General features: G+C 40.1%; 1 protein-coding gene across 5 annotated transcripts in view; it reads right to left on the bottom strand.

The window, feature by feature from the left end:
• The window catches only part of GCA (grancalcin), a 51,293-nt gene that overhangs the window by 25,434 nt on the left and 6,060 nt on the right, over window positions 1–19,799 (bottom strand). For 2 of the 5 annotated variants that reach the window (XM_046018165.1, XM_046018166.1), the window contains exons 4-6: window positions 5,942–6,023; window positions 4,627–4,799; window positions 1,028–1,102 (exon numbers count right to left, since the gene is read on the bottom strand). The exons of 1 other annotated variant lie outside the window; for it this stretch is intronic. In XM_046018165.1, the coding sequence (XP_045874121.1) occupies window positions 1,028–1,054 (27 nt within the window). In that variant the 5' untranslated portion in view covers window positions 1,055–1,102; window positions 4,627–4,799; window positions 5,942–6,023. Of the gene's footprint in view, window positions 1–1,027; window positions 1,182–4,626; window positions 4,800–5,941; window positions 6,024–19,799 lie in introns of those variants that run through there. 2 more of the 5 variants (XM_046018167.1, XM_046018164.1) reach the window with 2 other exon arrangements.

Below are 19,799 nucleotides of genomic sequence, written 5' to 3'. Positions count from 1 at the left end.
TATCTTAGGCATTTTACTGAGCATTTTTATGAGTCTGGAAGAGAAAGAAGCATCAAGATTGTTTGTTATTCCATACTGAACAAAAATCTTGACCTGCATCCTTGAAAGATGAATACAGATTGTCAGAAGGCAAAAAGAAAGAAAAAATTATTCTAAAGTGGGGGGAGGGAAGGAACCAAAAGTTCGGATACTACCAGCAGTTTGAAGAGCTGAGCAGCTGGATGTGTAAGGGTAAATGTATGGAGGAAGGGCTGGAGCTCCAGAAAATGCCTTTCAAACTCCAGGAAATGCAAAACTAGATTATGAAACAATGAAGTACAAGTAAACAGTAAACGTTAAAACAATAAAATGGATTAAAAACAAGCAAACAAGGATGAGACTTTTAAAAAGTTGCTTCTTTTAAAAGAAGAAAAAAAAAACACAAAACATTAAAAGACACCCAAAAAAGCAATTTCAGGAATTTAAAAAAAAAGAGTATATAACCACAAATTACAACTTCCAACTCTCAAAGGAGGTTAAGGATAAAAAGTTGTTTAAGAAAGAGTAACCTAATGCTTCCCTCCTCCCCAAAAATTCTAGAACAGATTGCCCTTGGTAGGAGAGTAAATACTGGGAGACATCTGGCACACCTTAATTTATTCATAAGCAACTTAAAGGACAGAAAACAAGAAGTGGCCAAAAATTCTGAAAGAGGACGTCCAGCAAGACTGAGGAAGGTGGGGGTCGACCACAAAATATTACTGCAACAAGAAAAGAGCGCTCCAATCCAGGAAGAAAATTTCCAAAACCACAGCACATCCCCGCCTCACAAGGACTCGACTAAGGCGCCCCCAGGGACCAGAAGATCTGTGGCTCCCTGCTCTACCCTGGCCCCACGTTCCAATGCCGCGATGTGTCTCAGCCCCGCGAAGTACCAGAGGCCCATCAAACCAGGCGGAGGGAGGGGGCGGACCCGTACTCTGGCACCGCCCGCAGGGGCGCCCAACCCCGCGAGGGCTGGGGCGGCGGAGGAGCTGCCCTGACTCACCGCTCCTCCGTATCCCGGGTAGGCCATTCCGGGCCGAGCAAACGGGCCTCGTCACCCTTCGAGTCAGCGTCCGCCCTACTGGGAGAAAGGCGAAGCTGCAGGTGCCGGGAAGACGCAGATGCAGGTGACAGACGCTCGGGCAGTGCGGTTTACTTCCCTGAGACCGCCCCTTCCCGGTATCCTACCCCGCCCTGCTCGGTTCCGATTGGTTGAGTTCGGAACCCAAGCGGCCGAAGCCCGCTCCTTCCTGGAGTCTAATCCCACCCATCTCATTTCTGATTGGCTTCACGCACCCAGCCCCCTTCTGTTCGGCTCCTATTGGCTCGCTCAGGTCTCGCGCTCTCTCCTCACTAAATTGCAGAAGTCTTTGCACCAGTAACTTTCACTCTTTTTGGCTAGGTTCTCCAGGCTCAAGTGTTTTATTTTTTTTTTTTTTTCTCCCGAGAACTCCCAAACCCGCCAGTCCATGATTTCTTTTAGTTTATTGCTCCACTCTTTTGAGCTGGACTTCCAAGTCTACATCTGTGAATTTCAAAACTTTCAATTAATCACGTTTATTTTTGCGTCGTGTTGATGTCAGATCACCAAAACTTTGAAACCTTTCCCTCTGCCCCAAGGGGAGTGCTTCTGAGCTAAAATCCACTTGATGCGAAATTTTACCAAAAGGTTATTTGTAGTTTGGTGGGTAAGTGGCGAATAGAGTTGCCAGATTTAGCAAATAAAAATACAGGAGGGGCACCTGGGTGGCTCAGTGGTTTAAGCCTCTGCCTTCGGCTCAGGTCATGATCCCAGGGTCCTGGGATCCAGCCCCGCGTTGGGCTCTGCTCAGAGGGCAGCCTGTTTCTCCCTCTCTCTCTGCCTCCCTCTCTGCCTACTTGTGATCTCTGTCTGTCAAATAAATAAAATCTTTTTTAAAAAATACAGGATGCCTGGTTAATTTCATTTTCAAATAAACAATGATTTTTTTAATGTATGTATGTCCCAAATATCACACGAGACATACACTTACAGTAAAAAATTATTCACTGTTTATATGTTAATATACAGGGTAGCCTGTATATTTTCTGACAACTCTACCAGTGACTCAACCTTTGTGCAAACTCTTAGGGTGTCCTTCGTAATTATATCCACCAAAGGGAACAGCTTGGTTTTTAATCACTTGATGAAAAGTTAAACATTTACTTTAATTTATTCGGTAAGAGTAATTGACAGTTCTGCTTTTCTCTGGAACTCAGATGAATTTTGTAGCTCTGGCTTTAAAGGGACATGATGCACATATACAACCACCAAACGGCTTTAGTAGCTTTAGCTTAAAAACAAAGAAAAAGATCAGGATGATATTATCTCTGAAGAATATGACAACCCCTAAAATGTTTTTTAAAAACGAGGATGTGGGGGAATAAAAGCATTAGCTGTCTATTAGCAGAGGAAAACCACCTTGCAAAGCTGAGTAATAATTGCCCAGCTACACTACAGAGAAGGAACCTTGTGAAACTTAGTTTTATCAGGAAGAGGCAGAGAGAAAGGAAGATTGCTAATGTGCAAGCCACTCTTGAGAAAGTGTGTTAGTTCCTGTAACACAATAAGAAATAATTTAGACAATAAGTTTTGATTATTAGACTAAATGGAGGGAGATCATACTTGGTAAGAGGAAAACGTGACTGTTAAAGCATCAAGTGATAATTTACCACAGAGAAAAACAAATTGTTTGCAAGGTTTTATTCTAATTGATTAACTACATAGTCAAAGAAATGATCAGAAAGGATAGAGTGTTTTACATTTACAATGTTAGTCTAAATCTGGTTAGAATTTTTGTGCATTTTTTTTCATCATAATAATCTTAGTTTGTATTGTGTTTGTGTATGTTAGGGTCAAGTCACCATGGGTTTCTTGCATTTCTACACATGTAGTTTCAAAGATAGGGATAATATTTCCCTCAAGGGCAGAGAAATTTGTTGCAGGATAACAAAGATAATCTGTTCCTCCAGGACAAAGTATAGGTTGGTTTGCTAGCATGACATTTCTAAACTTGGACTTGTCCATTATTCTGATCCAAACCCTGGGGGCTTGTGTAGCACCTGCCTCACAGCTCCAGTTCTCACTGGCAGCCTTGGGAGCAAGAAGAATCTATGAGTTTGAAGCTCACGCTGCCTGTGGTGCTATGAGTAATAAAACCCTTTGTCTCTGACAAAGGAATTTCATGCATCTGTCAACTTCTAAGAGACTGTGGCAGACTACTTGTTGGCTTACAAGTGGGATAAAATATCAGATCGTTCACAGTTCTTGGCAGTGTATCTCTTTCTTAGAAAAAGAGCTGCCTAGGGAAACTCCTACTGAAGGACAGTATTCATTTCCAAAATATGCCACTTTGGCATAAGGCTTATTTTGAATGGAAAACAATTGAGAAGAAGCAGATAAAAGAAAATCTCTCTGCTCTCCCTGTATTTTCCTAAAAGCACCACGGAAATTTATAAAAGTGTCCTTCTCCTCCCTCCCTACCAGGAAGGACAAAGATGATTCCTCCAGACAACTTTAGACCCTTATCAATGGAGAAGATGCAGACTTATATCTGCTTAACAAATCTTACACTTGTCCACACTGATTTTCCAGGTACCTCCCCACAGTTAGCCTCCACTCACCCTTCTTCCTTTTCTTTTTAGCTGAAGATCGTATCTAAGCTAGAATCACCTCTGAAAGTTTATATGTTATTTAAAACATATTTATATTTATTTACATTTATATTTATATATCATTTTTCCCTGGCTATTTCCCATGTCTACATGAGGATACATGTCAATAAACATCTGGGTTTATTCTCTGGTTAATCTATTTTTTATTACAAGGGTCTCAGCCAAAGACTCAGAAAGGTAAAGGTAGAATTGCTTTACCTCTTATAAAGTACTATGTACGATGTACCACGAGATCCAAAGAGGTCTTTCGACAGCACCATCTGCAGCATCTTTCTCTAAACTTCGTATTTCAAATTATAAATGTTCTAGTAGAAGAATTTAAAAATTCACTTGCGCCCACACAGATTTTTTTTAAGTAATAGTAATGAAAATTTGGCTCATGGTTCAGTTAGTATTGTATGAGCAGTGTCATTTTATGAAAATGTAATGTATAAAAACCAATTTGAAATTATGCATTTTTATTTCAGAAAACACTCGACTATTTCATAAAAATAGCTAGACAGGCCTTGTGTACTATGAGGGGCCATTCCTCAAAACAACTTCATTGGGTATATACTCTTGAGTATCACCATTTCACACATGTGAAAGGTAAGGTGGAGAACTGTGTTATCACTTACCACCATTGTGCCCTTAGTAGCAAAGCAGAGATTAGAACCCAGGCAGCTTGGCTGAGGAATGTGGTCTCTTTAACAGTGCATTTCCCCCTCCCTGCCCACTCCCAACCATAGCATTTCCAAACATAGTAAAAATTATTTACACTATAGGAGGAAATGGTTTAAAGAGCAGAAAAACGGCACATCAAAAACTAGACAAATAGACAAGAAAATGCATTGTTTTGACTAAAATTAGCCAATTACATTACTTCTCTTACACAGGATACATGTTTTCTGATGCATATTATAGTGTTACCTCATTTGCTTTCCCCTCTATAGAATGGGGGTTGGGGAGGCGCCTGGGTGGCTCAGTGAGTTAAGCCTCTGTCAGGGTCTTGGAATCGAGCCCCGCATCCGGCTCTCAGCTCAGCAGGGAGCCTTCTTCCCGCTCTCTCTCTGCTTGCCTCTCTGCCTACTTGTGATCTGTCTCTGTCAAATAAATAAATAAAATCTTTTTTAAAAAAGAAGTGGTTAAAAAGAAAGAATGGGGGTTCAGGGGGTGTGGGGAATGGGAGAGACAAGGACATGAGAGTTAGTAAAATTTTACTGCTCCTCAGCAAACTTCAGTTCCAGAGCTGGAGGGTACTTCTCTCAAAGAAATTATTTATATGCTAAATACTAAAACAAGACATACCAGCTAATGAAAAACAACACTGGGACACCTGGGTGGTTTAGTCAGTTAAGAGTCTGCCTTTAGGGGCACCTGGGTGGCTCAGTGGGTTAAAGCCTCTGCCTTCAGCTCAGGTCATGATCCCAGAGTCCTGGGATCGAGCCCCACATCAGGCTCTCTGCTCAGCAGGGAGCCTGTTTCCCTTTCTCTCTCTGCCTACCTCTCTGCCTATTTGTGTCTGCCAAATAAATAAATCTTTAAAAAAAAAAAAAAAGTCTGCCTTTAGCTCAGGTCATGACCCCAGGGTCCTGGTATATCAGGCTCTCTGCTTAGTGGAGCCTGCTTCTCCCTCTCCCTCTGCCACTCCTGCTGCTTGTGCACGCACTCTGTCAAATAAATAGATAAAATCTTCAAAAAAAAGAAAGAAAGAAGAGAAAAAGAAAAACAACATTAATGGAGCTTATTTTATTTTTTACAATTTTTAAAAAAGATTTTATATGTTTATTTGAGAGAGGTGTTAGAGAGAGAGCATGAGCTAGGCGAGAGCCAGATGGAGAGGCAGACTCCCTGCTGAACAGGGAGCCCCAATGTGAGGCTACATCCCAGGCCCCTGGAATCATGACCTGGGCCAAAGGCAGTTGCTTAACCCACTGACCCACCCAGGTGCCCCATGGAGCTTATTTTATATCATTAAGAAATTTCACTTAGACTGATTCATTAAATAAAAGAAAATTTATTGACCATCTATAATGTAGCACTAGTTCATATGAGAAAAAAAAATACACAAAGGTTGGGGGAAAGTTTTTGCTTTTCTGGACTCACATTCTAGCAAGGTACTCTAGATGGTATGTTAGGAGATGAAAAATGCTACAGAACAAAAGGAAAATGAAAATGGAGATGGGGGGAGTAAGGTGATGATGTGGGAAATAAAAGGAGAAGAAAAATTATTAAATTCCCTTACCACTTACAGCCCATTGATAAATCCTTGAAACAGGCAGAGTGACATTCCTCTGGGACTCAGCTGCCTGGATGTTGACACACCGCTAAGGGCAAAAACCAATCTTAGCCCAACCTCCAAGACCCTGTAAGTCTACTTTAACATATAAAAATTCCTTTGAAAACCTCCTTTATCTCTAACCACCCCCCACCAAGATACATGTTAGCAGTCATCCCCAATCACACGACCCACCAATATATATCTGAAGGGTCTCATAACTAAGGTTTTGTTAGACAGTAATAAATGACCTTTTCCCAACAACAGCTAACCCCCTCCAGGTCTTGGAAACCTTGTTTCCAAAATTCCTTAGAAGTTGACGCTATCTACCCTGTCCCAACTTCAAAGTTTATAATGGGCCACTTCTCATGACCCAAGTGCAGCTCTTTCTGCCCACAGGTCCTGTCCCCGTGCTTTAATAAAACCACCTTTTTGCACTAAAGACATCTCAAGAATTCTTTTTTGGCCGTTGGATCTGACCTCACCAACATTCAAAAACTACATCATTGAGAGACCACAAGGGGACCCCTCTCCCTTTAGAGAGCTTTCTTTCTTTCATGAAGTAAACTTAAATATAATATATAATATAAAATATAATATATGATATACAAATATAATAATTCACTTAATAAACTATCACTGTGCCCTTTTTTGTCCATGAGCTTCATTCTTTGACTCTGCGAGCCAAGAACCCTACAAGTCTGGAACAGTGACAGAATAGGTTGCAGTTTGAAATGAGATGCTCAAGATAGCCTCATTAAGAAAGGAAGGGTATGCTGCTCAAAAGCAAAGAAGGTGAGGTTTGACCAAAGACTTGGAATGAGTAGGTTAGACATGTAGTTACCTGTAGAAAGAATGTTCCAGGCAGAAGTAGAAGGCAGAAGCCTCCTGACCTATTTAGAGAACATCAAGAAGGCCAGTAAGTCTGGCATGGATTGAGTCAGAGCGAAAATGTGAGAGCGGTTACAGGGGTCACTGGGGCAGATCACCCTGGGCCTTTATTAGCCATCGTAAAGACTTTATACTCTGCGTGAGATTAGAAGCCACTGAGGATTTGGAGCTTTTGCAGGACATAATTTGACTTAATTTGTAAAAGATCTCTTTCATCTGTGTTGTCAATAGACTGAAGGGGGGTTAGCATAGAAAGAAGGAGACCAGATAGCAATCTGTTGGTAATTCAGAGATGGCGGTGTTCACTGGGGGTGCAACAGTTGAGATGGTAAGAAGGGGTGAAATTGTTTTCTGTTTTTAAGGGATAGCCCTCAGGATTTACTGAGATTGGCCTTTCAGACGTGGTGACAAATACTCTCTCCCTGGCTAGACTCTAGCCAAGTTCTTCTGCGTCCCCTTCTTGACTAGGCCTTAATCCTGGCCTATAGAGAATTGAACAAACACTAACATATTTTGACTGCTCAAGGCTGCATCCCTAGGATAGTCGACTCTAGTCCCTTTTAAAGCACTTACCTGAGAGAACTCAAGGCTGCCTAAAGAATTTACTGTTTGTTCCAGCCAGCATCTGAAGATAGGGCTTATTCTCCTAGTCTCTGTGAGAGGGCAGGAGCCTAACTTGGATAAGTGCCCTTAAGCAAACCCAGATGGATTTCACATAGACTAAACTCCTTTTCCTGCTTTTTGTAACTTTCCATTTCCCCAATACTATAGAGCCTTCACTTACTCCTTCCCTATTCTCTCATTCTCTTTCATTTATTTATTTATTCTTAAATATTTTATTTATTTATCTAACATAGAGAGTGAGAGAGCACAAGCAGGGGGAGGGGCAAAGGGAACGAGGGAGAAGCAGGCTCAATCCTAGGACCCTGGGATCATGACCCGAGCTGAAAGGCAGATGCTTAACCGACTGATCCACTCAGGTGCCCCTCATTCTCGCTTTCAAATGCCCAGTCCCTTCTGTCCAAATCAAAGTTGAATTCAGTTCATACTGGACCTTTTCCCCATTATTATTACTATTACCATTACTATTATTATTTCCCTATTATTAATAGTATAAATAGTATATTATGGTTTGAAATCATCCTTACCACTTTAACTAGAGTCCTGCTTCGTTTATCTTTGCCAGTGGTAGAGACCACAGGAAGAGAGAGTTGTTTGGCGAGGCCAAATCAAAAACCAATATTGTACATGTCAGACTTGAGATGTCTATGAAATTAAGTGGCAGTGTCAGGTAGGTTATTGATCTGAAAGGCTGGATGGAGTGAACAGCTACCAACCACCCATTAAGATGCTCTGCATCTTATTAAACCTTGCTATTCTCCGTATGTTACATACGCAGCGACTATTGGGAGATAAGGGAGAACTTAGTGTGGAAGGTGGGAAGGATTCCTCCAAAATGGCCCTAATGTGAAAATTAATTATTTAATGCTAATAATGAAATAAAAGGGACCCAAGAAATTAATGTCTCTTATATCATTTCCCATAAAAAATTAATAATATAGTTTTTTGACCTAGTAGATAAAAGGCATAGCTTACTACATACGCAAATGATTCTGACAAACTTTAAATCCATGTAGCTTGAGAAACAACATATATACAACGTCTTAGCTCATGCTGCTGTAACAAAACACCATAGACTGGCTGGCTTAAACAACAGGCATTTATTTCTCACAGTTCTGGAGACTGAAAGTCCAAGATCAAGGTGTCAACAGTGTCTGTGTGTGGTGAGAACTCTCTTCTTGGGTTGCAGATGACTGACTTCTTGCCCTGTTCACACATGGCCTCTCCTCATTCTCGCTGTGCCCTCTCAGTATGTGGGTAGAGAGAGACCGAGGAAGCAAGTTCTCTGTTGTCTCTAATTATAAGGACATTAATCCCATTGTGAGGGTTACACCTTCCTAACCTCACCTAAACCTAATACCATCCAATGACACCCAACTCCAAATACCATCACACTGGGGGTTAGGGCTTCAACAAATAACTTTTAGGGGGACACAGTTCAATCTATAGCACACAAAATCTGAAAGATGAGGAACAGGGGACACTTAGTCATCACATCCACTGTTGTACGGTCACCTTGGATCTGCTCTAGAGTTTGCTTATCTATTTTAGCTAAAATGTATTCATATAGATTTCATGCCATGGTTTTAATTGATATGCATGAAATAATTATCATACTTCCTCCAGAAATTATTGTCTTTATGGAATAATGTCTTTTATGGAATAATGAAGGCTCTATGTGTGTTATTTGTATAAGGCATAAAAACTTGACAGTATAAAATGAAACTAACCAGTAATAATTTTATTATAAGTCTAAAACTATTGCAACTGCCTAAGGGTTAATGCCCACTAGTGAGGACCGAGAAAAATAATAAGCTTCACAAGTAAGAAAGAAGTAAATATTATTTGCCATTTATTACCGAGACCAGCCACTTGACAAACTGACCTTATTCAGCTAAGCTTTCAACAACACAGGTTTGTTTTTGTTTGTTTCTAATTCTGGTAATATTAAGTACTCTTTTGGCAGAAACACAAACTCAAAACGAATTTAGAAAACAATAATGCATATACAAAAAGGGTCAACAGCGCTCTTCAGAGAGGTGAAGAATGGTAGTTTCTGAATATATGCTTCTTCATGTGGATCATTAAGCCTTATCAAGCAATTTGGGTTCAACTCGAACTTGTTTAGAATTATATATATATATATTAAATATATATTGTTAGGTTACTCCCGCTGGCGATAGTAAGAAAGGCTAGGAGGCAAATGGATCTGAGAGATGAACTTTATTGCAAGCACCCGCGGGCGAGGTTCTGCGACTCATAGAGAGAAAGAGAGAGAGTGAGTGAGTCGGGTAAGTCGCACTGGGAGGGGGTTGGCGAGGTCCTTTTATCGGTTTGAGGTAGGGCATAGCCTTGCGTCCATATAAGGCAAGGTACGCAGTGATCGGAGGGTATGGGGCAGGGAGAGTGTATCGGACCAAGGTAAGGAATGGGCGCGAGTCCATATATGGCAAAGTATGTGGTGATCGGAGGGTATGGAGCCGGGAAGTCCGTGATGGACAGTTCCCGATTGGGAAGTTCCTGGGTGGAGAGTTTCAATTTCCTGGCGGTGACATGGAGGCTGCAGTGAGGGTGGCGGGAAAGTCCACCATCTTGGAGAGGGCCTGCGGGAAGATCCACCATTTTGGAGCCCCGGCTTCCCAGCCGGCCCATCATATATATAAATATATATATAAACATATAAATTATAAAATATATATAATTATATATTTATATATAACATAAACATATAATTATACATTATATATAATTATAAAATATAAATTATATATATATATGAACCATAATGCGTGTTCACAAACAAATGCTCAATAAAAGCTGCAACAGTGGGGCACCTGGGTGGCCCAGTGGGTTAAGCCTCTGCCTTTGGCCCAGGTCATGATCTCAGAGTCCTGGGATGGAGCCCCACATCGGGCTCTCTGCTCAGCGGGGAGCCTGCTTTCCCCCTCTCTCTGCCTGCTTCTCTGCCTACTTGTGATCTCTCTCTCTGTCAAATAAATAAAAATCATATATATATATAAAGCTGAAACACTGGTTAATAGCCTCCATAAAATAATTTGTTATTCAGACAATGTTAAATCCAGGTTTCATGCTTGCGAATATCAATTGGACTCCATATTAATAACATGGGATCATATACTCACAAAACTGACTTTCTAGAAACTGAAAAATGAAGTCATGTTGATTGAATACTTACTTTACTTGGTGCTTGTTCCTTTGCTCACATACAATGTGAATTAAGTTAGAATGGTCTTGTTACAACCAAAAATACTTTAATCAAAACAATAAACATGGGGGGCACCTGGGGGCTGAGTTGGTTAAACCATGGACTCTTGATTTCTGCTCAGTTCATGATCCCTGGGTTGTGAGATCAAGCCCAGTGTCGGCTCCACGCTAGGCATAGAGCCTGCTTAAGATTCTCTCTCTCTCCCTCTTTCTCTGCCCTTCCCTCCACCTCCCTCTCTAAAAAATAATAGATAAATGAACCGCAGAATAAAACCCATGGACTCCAATTAACAAACCTACTTTAAAAAAGTATAAAGATAAAAGTGGCCCAGTGCTTAAGCAGATTATGGACGGGCTAAAGCTGAGATCATCCCATTTCTATACCAATCCTTAGGAGTTTTGCATATGTATGAAGATAAGATTGCCCCCATCCCTCATCAGTGTAAAACTATTGGTAGGAATAAGACCTGGTAATAATAGAAATTTTAAAAATTAAAAATTAAAATCTACTTATTTATATAGCACATGATGCTTTTCAGAGCTATATCGCACATTATCATACTTGAGTTTCCCCAAAATCTTGTGACATTAGTAGCACCAATTATATTTTAAGAGGAAACTAAGATAGTAACAAGTTGTATTGTGGAGATAGACACACATCAAAACGGTTGCAAAATATTTTAAAAACAAAACATGACCTCATTAATTCATTTGTGGAAAATGACAATGCTCCCATAGTTTTGAATGAATGAATGGACAGATTAAGTCCCATGCTTAGAGATTTTGAAATTGCTTAAAGCAAGAGTTAAGCTGTGTAACACATTATTGCTTCAGCTATCCTCAATTAAAAACTGAACTGAATAAAAAGAAAACAGTTTGATACTCTCCTTGTACGGTCCCTGAGGATTGGAATTATAATATATACTAATATAAATGAGGATCCATGATCGGTGATGGTGCCAGGCGCAAACTGGGTGCGTGTAAGGAGCACAATTAATGCCGCATCCAAGATCTGCTCTATTTAACCTGCTTAGGACACTTGCTTTGCTCTCCAACCTCTACCCAAAAAACTCAGTTGCTGCCATATCTATCAGAAAACAGCAGATGGCACATTCAAACATTGTAATTGAGGAACTCTAATAAAAGTCACCACTTACAAAGGTGTTAACGTAGTTAACAGGCAGCAATAATGAATGGTAGCAATAATGAATGGTACAGCATCTCGATGCAAGCCTCAATGAGGATCCTTTACAGCACTTAGGATGAGAGGGCAAGACAAAGAAGCAGTGTTGAAACCTAAAGACAGTAGCTGTATGGAGAGGGCCATCTGACACATGACCTTTAGCAGAGGGGTACACGATGAACTAACTGTGCAGAAGGGAGTTGAGGGGACCAATACTACAACCTCAGTCTTTTCCCTGCCTCTGATCTCCCGTCAGTACTTCCACTGGCTGATCACAATCAGAAGCCAGAGGGGAAAAAAAAGTGGATGCAGTCCATAAACATCAGCCTCCCAGGCCACAGTGCAAAACAAAGTACAGGGTAGAGCATGGATCTTCAGGAGCAAGTGGAAAATATCATATACACTGAAGAAAAAGAAATTCTACAACTTACAATCCTGCCAAAACTTAACAACTTTCCTTTCTTTTCTTTTTTAAAGATTTTATTGATTTATTTGGAAAAGAGAGAGAGAGCACAAGCAGGGGGTAAGGCAAAGGGAGAGGGAAAAGCAGGCTACCCGCTGAGCAGGGAGCCTGGCATGGGGCTTGACATGGGGTTCGATCCCAGGACCCTGGGATCATGTCCTGAGTCAAAGGCAGATGCTTAACGACTGAGCCACCCAGGTGCCCCCAAAACTTTCAATTAGAGACTCAACCCATTTATTTTTCTGTAAGATACGGCAAAAATCCAGGTAAACTGCATAGGGTAAATATTTACAGAATAATTATATTGAGTGGTGAATTAAATCCAAAGAGTTGATTAAACAAATAGGCTATATAGAAGTGTTGAGAGGGAGGGTGGGGGGTAGAGAGAGAGAGAGAGAGAACAGGAACCAAGGTTTTTATTCAGTCACCATCCACTAAAGGAGAATGTAACCTAGCAACAGAATCTTTACACAATGGTTTGCTCATAAATTGTTGAAAATGGTAGTTAGTGATATCAGAAAGCATAATTAAATGGAGAGAAGTTACCAAAAGGGCTGAATGGGGACACAGAGAGCAAATAACTAGGTAGATGGATAAAAAAGACCCAAGGGTTCTTTAAAATCAGATTCTGATATAAGATACCTTCCTGCACATTTTCTTAAATAAATATGCACACAAAATAAAAACCATTTAGAAGGAAACACAAAACTCATTTCTGCTGGAAAAGCGTGTGCCTAAAATAGATCTTTTTCAGTATAAATTTGAAATAAGTAATTATGATCTCCACTTTTCAGGAAAACATTTATCTGCAAGCTTCTGACCCTGTTATAGTTTTCAATAAAGAGAAAAAAAAATCCCAGTTGATATTTAGATCAATTTTGACATTTCTTCTTGATTGATATTTGGTAACATTTATGTATAAATATATCAGCTAATCACATCATACAGATAAAAAATTAATACCAATGTCAGAGTTAGGATTTCTCTTTATTACTACTGATTTCATTCATTCATTCACACACACACAGATTCTGAGTTCAACAGAATTTGTTAATTGGTGTATTTACTTAACCATCTTATTTCCTCTATTCTTGATGCTCTGGCATCTAAACCTTCTCTGACTACAGAGACTGGCCCTCTGAGGACTAGCCAATTCTTGGAGATAACAAACGACTCACCTTTCATATGTAAACGAGCCAATCCACAGCCCTGGCCCTAAACTACCTCCTCTCTCTGGCTCTTAAATCCCAAATGACAGTGTTTTTCTGCACTAGTCTCCCCAGGGCCAGACACCGGGCAGTGAGGGATAACCTCTATATGCCCCAGAGTCCTCTAAAATTATTCAAACTAGTCCATTCTAACTCTGCTTACCCTATCTTGCTTTGCCTTTCCCAATAAAGCAATAAAGGCTCTGCCCATGCTTTCCTCTTTTTTCTGTTGCTTTCTGGTGTTTCTCTATAGGAAGGTGTGCCTCCTCCTCTTAGAAATTGTAATAAACTATCTTATCAATGGTAATCATCTCTGATACGTTGGCCTCACCATACTGGAAAAAAAAAGAAAATGTGCATATTAAAACAGTTGGTTCTAGTCATTATGGCCTATGGAAACTCTTGAAGGAACTATGCAATAAATATGTTAAAGATTGATAATTGACTCCAAGCTCATCTGCTGGCTGTGTGACATGGGCAATGCAATACAAGTTCTATAAACCTCGTTTCTATGCGCCTTTGTTAAATGGGGATATTCCCTACTAGAAGGTCAAGGAGTCCTCTATGTTTTTCTCTGCTTTTATAAAATATAGTACTTTAGGTTTTGACTAAATTATAGTCATGGTTTTATCTGCCCATTAGGAAATACAGATGGCCCACTTTTTCTGTTATCTGTCAAAAATCTATATTGTTCACAGTTAAATTTTACTTCCTTGACACCAGCCAAATCAGCTCCGACACAGTTACTATTTGATAGTAAAATACCCACAAGAGGGCGGCAGAGGCAACACAATTAACCGGCAGGTAGCACTCCACAGCCTGAGGAAGGAGCCCAACGGCTTCCCCTTTCTGAGCATCCCAGAGGAGTCACTTGGTCATCAAAGTTCCAGGGAACATGATGAGCCACAGGCAGTTCTTGGCCCCACCAGAGAACCTGGGCCGGCATTTGGAATTCATTTTGGGAAGAATCTCAGGTTTTCTCTTCAATTCATTGTGGTGGTCCACAAATAGTACATGTTAATATTATTCTTAATTCCTAATCAACATACGGCACATTTATGTGCACCTAACCAGTCTATTCCTGAGAAACATCAGATTTCTAAAAAGTATTAAATAGAATATCACTCTCACTCCATGCCTGCAGCCTTATTTACCTCTATCCATCTACTGAAATAGTAAATACTTCATCTTGAAATATTTTTTAAGTAGATCATTGGTAGTAATAAAATAATTTGGACCACTCCATATTTAAAAAAACAATTCTCACATAGTACAATATGTCCCTTTTGAAGCTTTTACTGCATCTGAGGGAGAAAGAATCATCCCACTGAAAGCAACTGCACTAAGAAGTTCTACAATTTTGTGCCAGTCCTAAAGGTTGGGAAGGGCTGTGGAAGCCCCCCTTAGTCTATGTACCCTCAACACAGATATGCATTATAGACAGGCAAATGCACATTCTAATTAGGAATTTAGAGGGGAAAAGATTAAATTACTTCAGCTGTAATCAGAAAATATTTTACAAAAGCATTTTAAAAATATTTTAACAACCAATTTAATTATAATTATAAACAATATAGATATAAGTTTTAGTATTATTTAACTCTTTAAAATGTGGTATAGTTTGCAGCCCGAGTAAATAGTGTATCATTCATTCATTTACTGATTTTACACATGCACTCTTTCATTTATAACAAGTGTAGAAGTCCCTTTTCCTCTGTCAACAATATGGTATACTGTTTCCAGAACTTGCCCAACCCTGCTAATATTTGGTTCTACAAAAAATTGATGGGGTAAAGGCAGCTGCCAGCCTGAATTCCTATTTTTTACTTCTTGGGAAACCATTTAAGAAGGCTCTGATACAATATTTGTTTGTTTGTTTGTTTGTTTTTAACGAATTCTTAATACATCACGTTCTGATATTTTAGCACAGACATTTTCAAATGCTTTTCCAAATATATGGAAAATATGGACTTTTTCTGTCATGACAATTTTATTATTTCTTTAATTTAGTCAGGGCCTTGGCGTCATAAGAGATTAGCCACTGTCATATCCAAAATAATGCATTTATTCAGGGCAAAGTTTAACTTTCCTAGTCTTCCTCAGAAGAATTGCCTCAGAGATGCCAGAAAGACTTCAGGTAATGTCAATTTAAAATACTTTCACTGGGGTGCCTGGGTGGCTCAGTTAAGGGTCCAGCTCTTGGTTTTGGCTCAGGGCACGAACTCAGGGTTGTGAGATGGAACCCTGTATTGGGCTCTGGACTCAGCATAGAACCGGCTTGTCCTCCTCTCTCTGCTCCTCCCTTCATGTTCTCTCTCTTTCTCCCCTCACCCCTCTCAAAAAATTAAATAAATCTTAAAACACTTCTCCTGAAACTTGGGCCAGAGGAAAGTCCTTACTGTGGTTGATGATAGAAGTAGATCTTCAGGTACTGTTTGCAGGCATCACCACCAGACTTCTTGCCACCACCAGGGTGCTTTTCTCCTCTAAGTGTTCCTCTCATCTCAATTCCAAAGTATAAAACTTAGAAAAGTTGATCAGCTCTCCTTGAGGTAGGGATGGGGCCCAGAGCCTAGCCCACTGAACCTCTTTCCATCCCCCTCTAAGGGGGGGGGGGTGTCATATTAAATTTCCTCAAAGTATGGTTTGAATATTGGTCACCAAGGGTATGATGGACTTGTACTAAAAGTGGCCACCCAATGGAGCTTTATTGTGTGTGAAACTTTGATTTCCTGATAATCTTCCTAATTTCCCTCTTCATGGTGGGAAAACCCTGTTGCTCTCTTCTTGTCCCAGATCACCAAAGAATTGGAGACCCCCAAATGGGGAGAGTTTATCGAGTAGGTAAGTACAGTACACTTGATACAAGAGTGAGAGTGGGCCACTGCCAGAGTAAGAGTGGCAATGCCCCAGAAGCTCTAGCTACATCATTTTAAGCCTGCTTTGTGAACATGTGAATTTGGCATTGATTGGCATTTTTGATTGACGGCTGGTGGTTCTTTATCATTTTGGCTTCTGCACATGCACCTACCCATGATGCATTTGGTTATAATTCTATTTATTTATCTATTGCATATTTAAGGATATGTAATGAATTTTGTTGTAATCTTGAAGGTACTTAAGGGCAAGTTGAGACCCTTGTGTACATGCTCAGCTCTTAGACGTCCCCTTGTAGCTTTTAAGCCAGCTCTGTGGCTAAGTCTTTCCTGTTCTGTTAGCCCTTAGAGATTGCTCTGAAGGCATCACTGTTAACCCTTGGGGGTGGCTCTCAGGGATGGCCAGAACCTGCTTTATCTCTCTTTGCTCATGTCTAACTAACTGCCTAACAAAAAGTATAAGAAATTCCAGTCGCTTAACATAAGGAAGGGAGTTTTTTCAAATGATAGAAGGGTTCCAACCTTTGTCCCTCATTCTCTTTGCAGAGCCAATAGGTTGGAGAACTACCAAAAGCCTAAGTAACAGGTATTAAGATAAGCAAAAATTCTTCTAAAGACACTCAGATGCAGATTTTTTGCCCTTGTTGTCTTCTCTCAAGTATACAGACATTAGATGACCTTTTTATTTTTTAATTGTTTAAAGATTTTATTTATTTATTTGGGAGAGATAGAGATAGCAAAAGAGAGAGAGCAAGAACCAGTGGGGAGAAGAGGGAGAAGCAGGTTCCCCATTGAGCAGGGAGCCCGATGCAGGACTCAATCCCAGAACTCTGGGATCATGACCTGAGCCAAAGTCAGATGCTTAACCAATTGTGCCACCCAGGCGCCCAAGATAAACTTTTAGCTAAATTTATATATGATTCATTTTTTCCAAATATCTGCTGGAGATTGACATTCTGAAGTGTTCACAGTGCTACTGCCAAGAAGGTATATATTTTCTGTGATGCATAATAGGTTCCATTTATTCTAAGCAAATATCTGACAATGTCCAGGTCAACTGATTTGGTAGATGAATGTTACAAGCTACAATATCTCTCAGAAAACTACTGAAAATATATGTTCATTTATATCATGGCTTTAGCTAAACTGAATACAAATGACTCAGGAATATGTATACAAAACATAATTGAGGTTTTCATATTCTCTTGGTTAGACCAGGAAACTATTTATCTACTCACTAAAACTTATTTGTAATCCCCAAATCGATAGTTTTGATGCTTTCATGGTCATTGGTGGACCTGTGCAGACCAGCGAAAAATGTGAGTTGCCCAATAAACATGTTCCCAGCTAGAACATGGTGGTCAAACAAGGTGAAGCTCTGCCTTCTTGTCTCAGCTCTCAAACTGTAAACAAGTGTCCTTTTCGTGGCATATCTAGTGCCAATTCTTGGCATTTTTGTGCTTTTTGTCAGTGATTTCACTGTTTAAAATGCCTCCGAGCATAGTTCTGAAGTGTTATCTGGTGTTTCTAAGCACAGGAAAATCGTGATGTGTCTCACAGAGAAAATATGTGTTAGATAAGCTTCACTCAGGTATGAGTTATAGTGCTTTTAACTCTGAGTTCAATGTTAATGAATCAACAATATATATTAATTTAGGTGACTTTAAATGGAAACACACACAAAACAAGGTTATATATTGATCAGTTTTAGAAATGTTGTGACCAGAGTGTGACCTCATTCCACATGTCCCCAGGAACAGCAGGTCAGCATTCACTAATTCAGTACCACTTTATAGTACATAACCACCATGAATAATGAGACTCGGCTGTCCTCTCAGCTGGCCCTAACCCCTAGTTCTCACCTCTGGCCAGAGAGTGGAATCACAAGTGGAACTGAAAGGGAAAAAAAACTGACCCTAAAGTTTCAGTTGTGGAGATTTGGATGCAATGTTTAACTGTATACACCTTTCCATGTGAGTCTAATATGCAGCTAGCTGGGCTTGAGAACAGCTTTCTAAGCTCACTCTGGGGACACAGAATGGCAGCTTTGGAACTTCCCATTGGGGGTGCTCTCCAAGGACAATGTGTGTGCTCTCAGGGAAAGCCTAAAAACAGGTTTTTCTAGCCCTCCTTGGGTCATCTTTGTATTTTCCTATTCAAATAAAATGGTTTGAGCTTCCATGACAGACAATGCCTTACTATTAAATACCATAATCACTTAAATTTTGAGCAAATTTCACTTTATTTTAGGGAGGAGGGCACAGCCCAGTTCCAGCCAATGAGATAGATGAGAAATTCTACTGGGGAACTCCTGGGATCTTTTCTTCCTTCACTGTTGGGAGAAAGCAAATGGGAGAAATCCGATACTCCCCCCACCACCACAACATGTTTTAACTGAGGTTGTAGGAAGAAATAATGTTTGTAGCCATTGTAGCCATTCTGCAACCATGAGAGAAAAAACAAGAAAATCACAGGACACATCCTTGAATTCTGACACAACGAATGCACTGACTGTTCTTGTTATGTGAGAAAAATCAATCCCTCTGACTGGGCCTCATTTACTAAGGCATTTTTTTATCTTACAGCTAAAAGCATGTCTACTGAGATGACCCTTCCCATCCTGCAGAGCATTGTAAGTCTGGCGCTATTCCTAAGATTTCTGAGGATTCCTAGAGGGCTTACGCTCTCATTGTCACCCCTGGATGGAAGTCTTGATCCATGTTCCTTGTCTCACTTCCAAAAGCTACACTTTCTTTCTATGCAGCTCTGCTCCACTACATGGGGCCACCAGCTTTCCTTTATTAACCAAAGCACACAACACAAAACTGTTATATGTGGCAGACTTTTAAGAAAGATCTGGGATCAAGAAGGGTCAGTATAGCAAGTATGACAAAGGAATGAACTTTTTATTCAATATTAGTCATTGCTGCCCAAATATCCTGGCCATCCCTGCTGTAGGGAATCTGCCACAGGCTCTTTCTCCCCACGGCATGTCAACATGATCTCCCAATAGAGATCTCTTCCTTGTAGATCTCTTCCTCACAGTTGTGACCATCTTAGTTCACTGTCTGTTGAAGAGATGTTGAATGCACACAGGCAAATACCCATATTCACACAATAAAATATTCATAGGAAATACACTTAAAATATTAAAAATGCCTATCTCTGGGTGATAGGATTACAAGGATTACAAGTAACTAATATAATCTTCAGTATTGCGTTATTCCCTCCCCCCCACCAAATTTCTATAGTGAACAAAAACTATTTCTTAAATAGAACATACTTTTATTAAATATTCAATTCAAGGGAAGGCTGGGTGGCTCAATCAGTTAAGCATCTCCCTACAGCTCAGGTCATG

This window comes from Meles meles, chromosome 9 (assembly GCF_922984935.1).
Source record: "Meles meles chromosome 9, mMelMel3.1 paternal haplotype, whole genome shotgun sequence".
Lineage (NCBI taxonomy): Eukaryota > Metazoa > Chordata > Mammalia > Carnivora > Mustelidae > Meles > Meles meles.
This window is presented reverse-complemented; position numbering and strand designations above follow the sequence as displayed.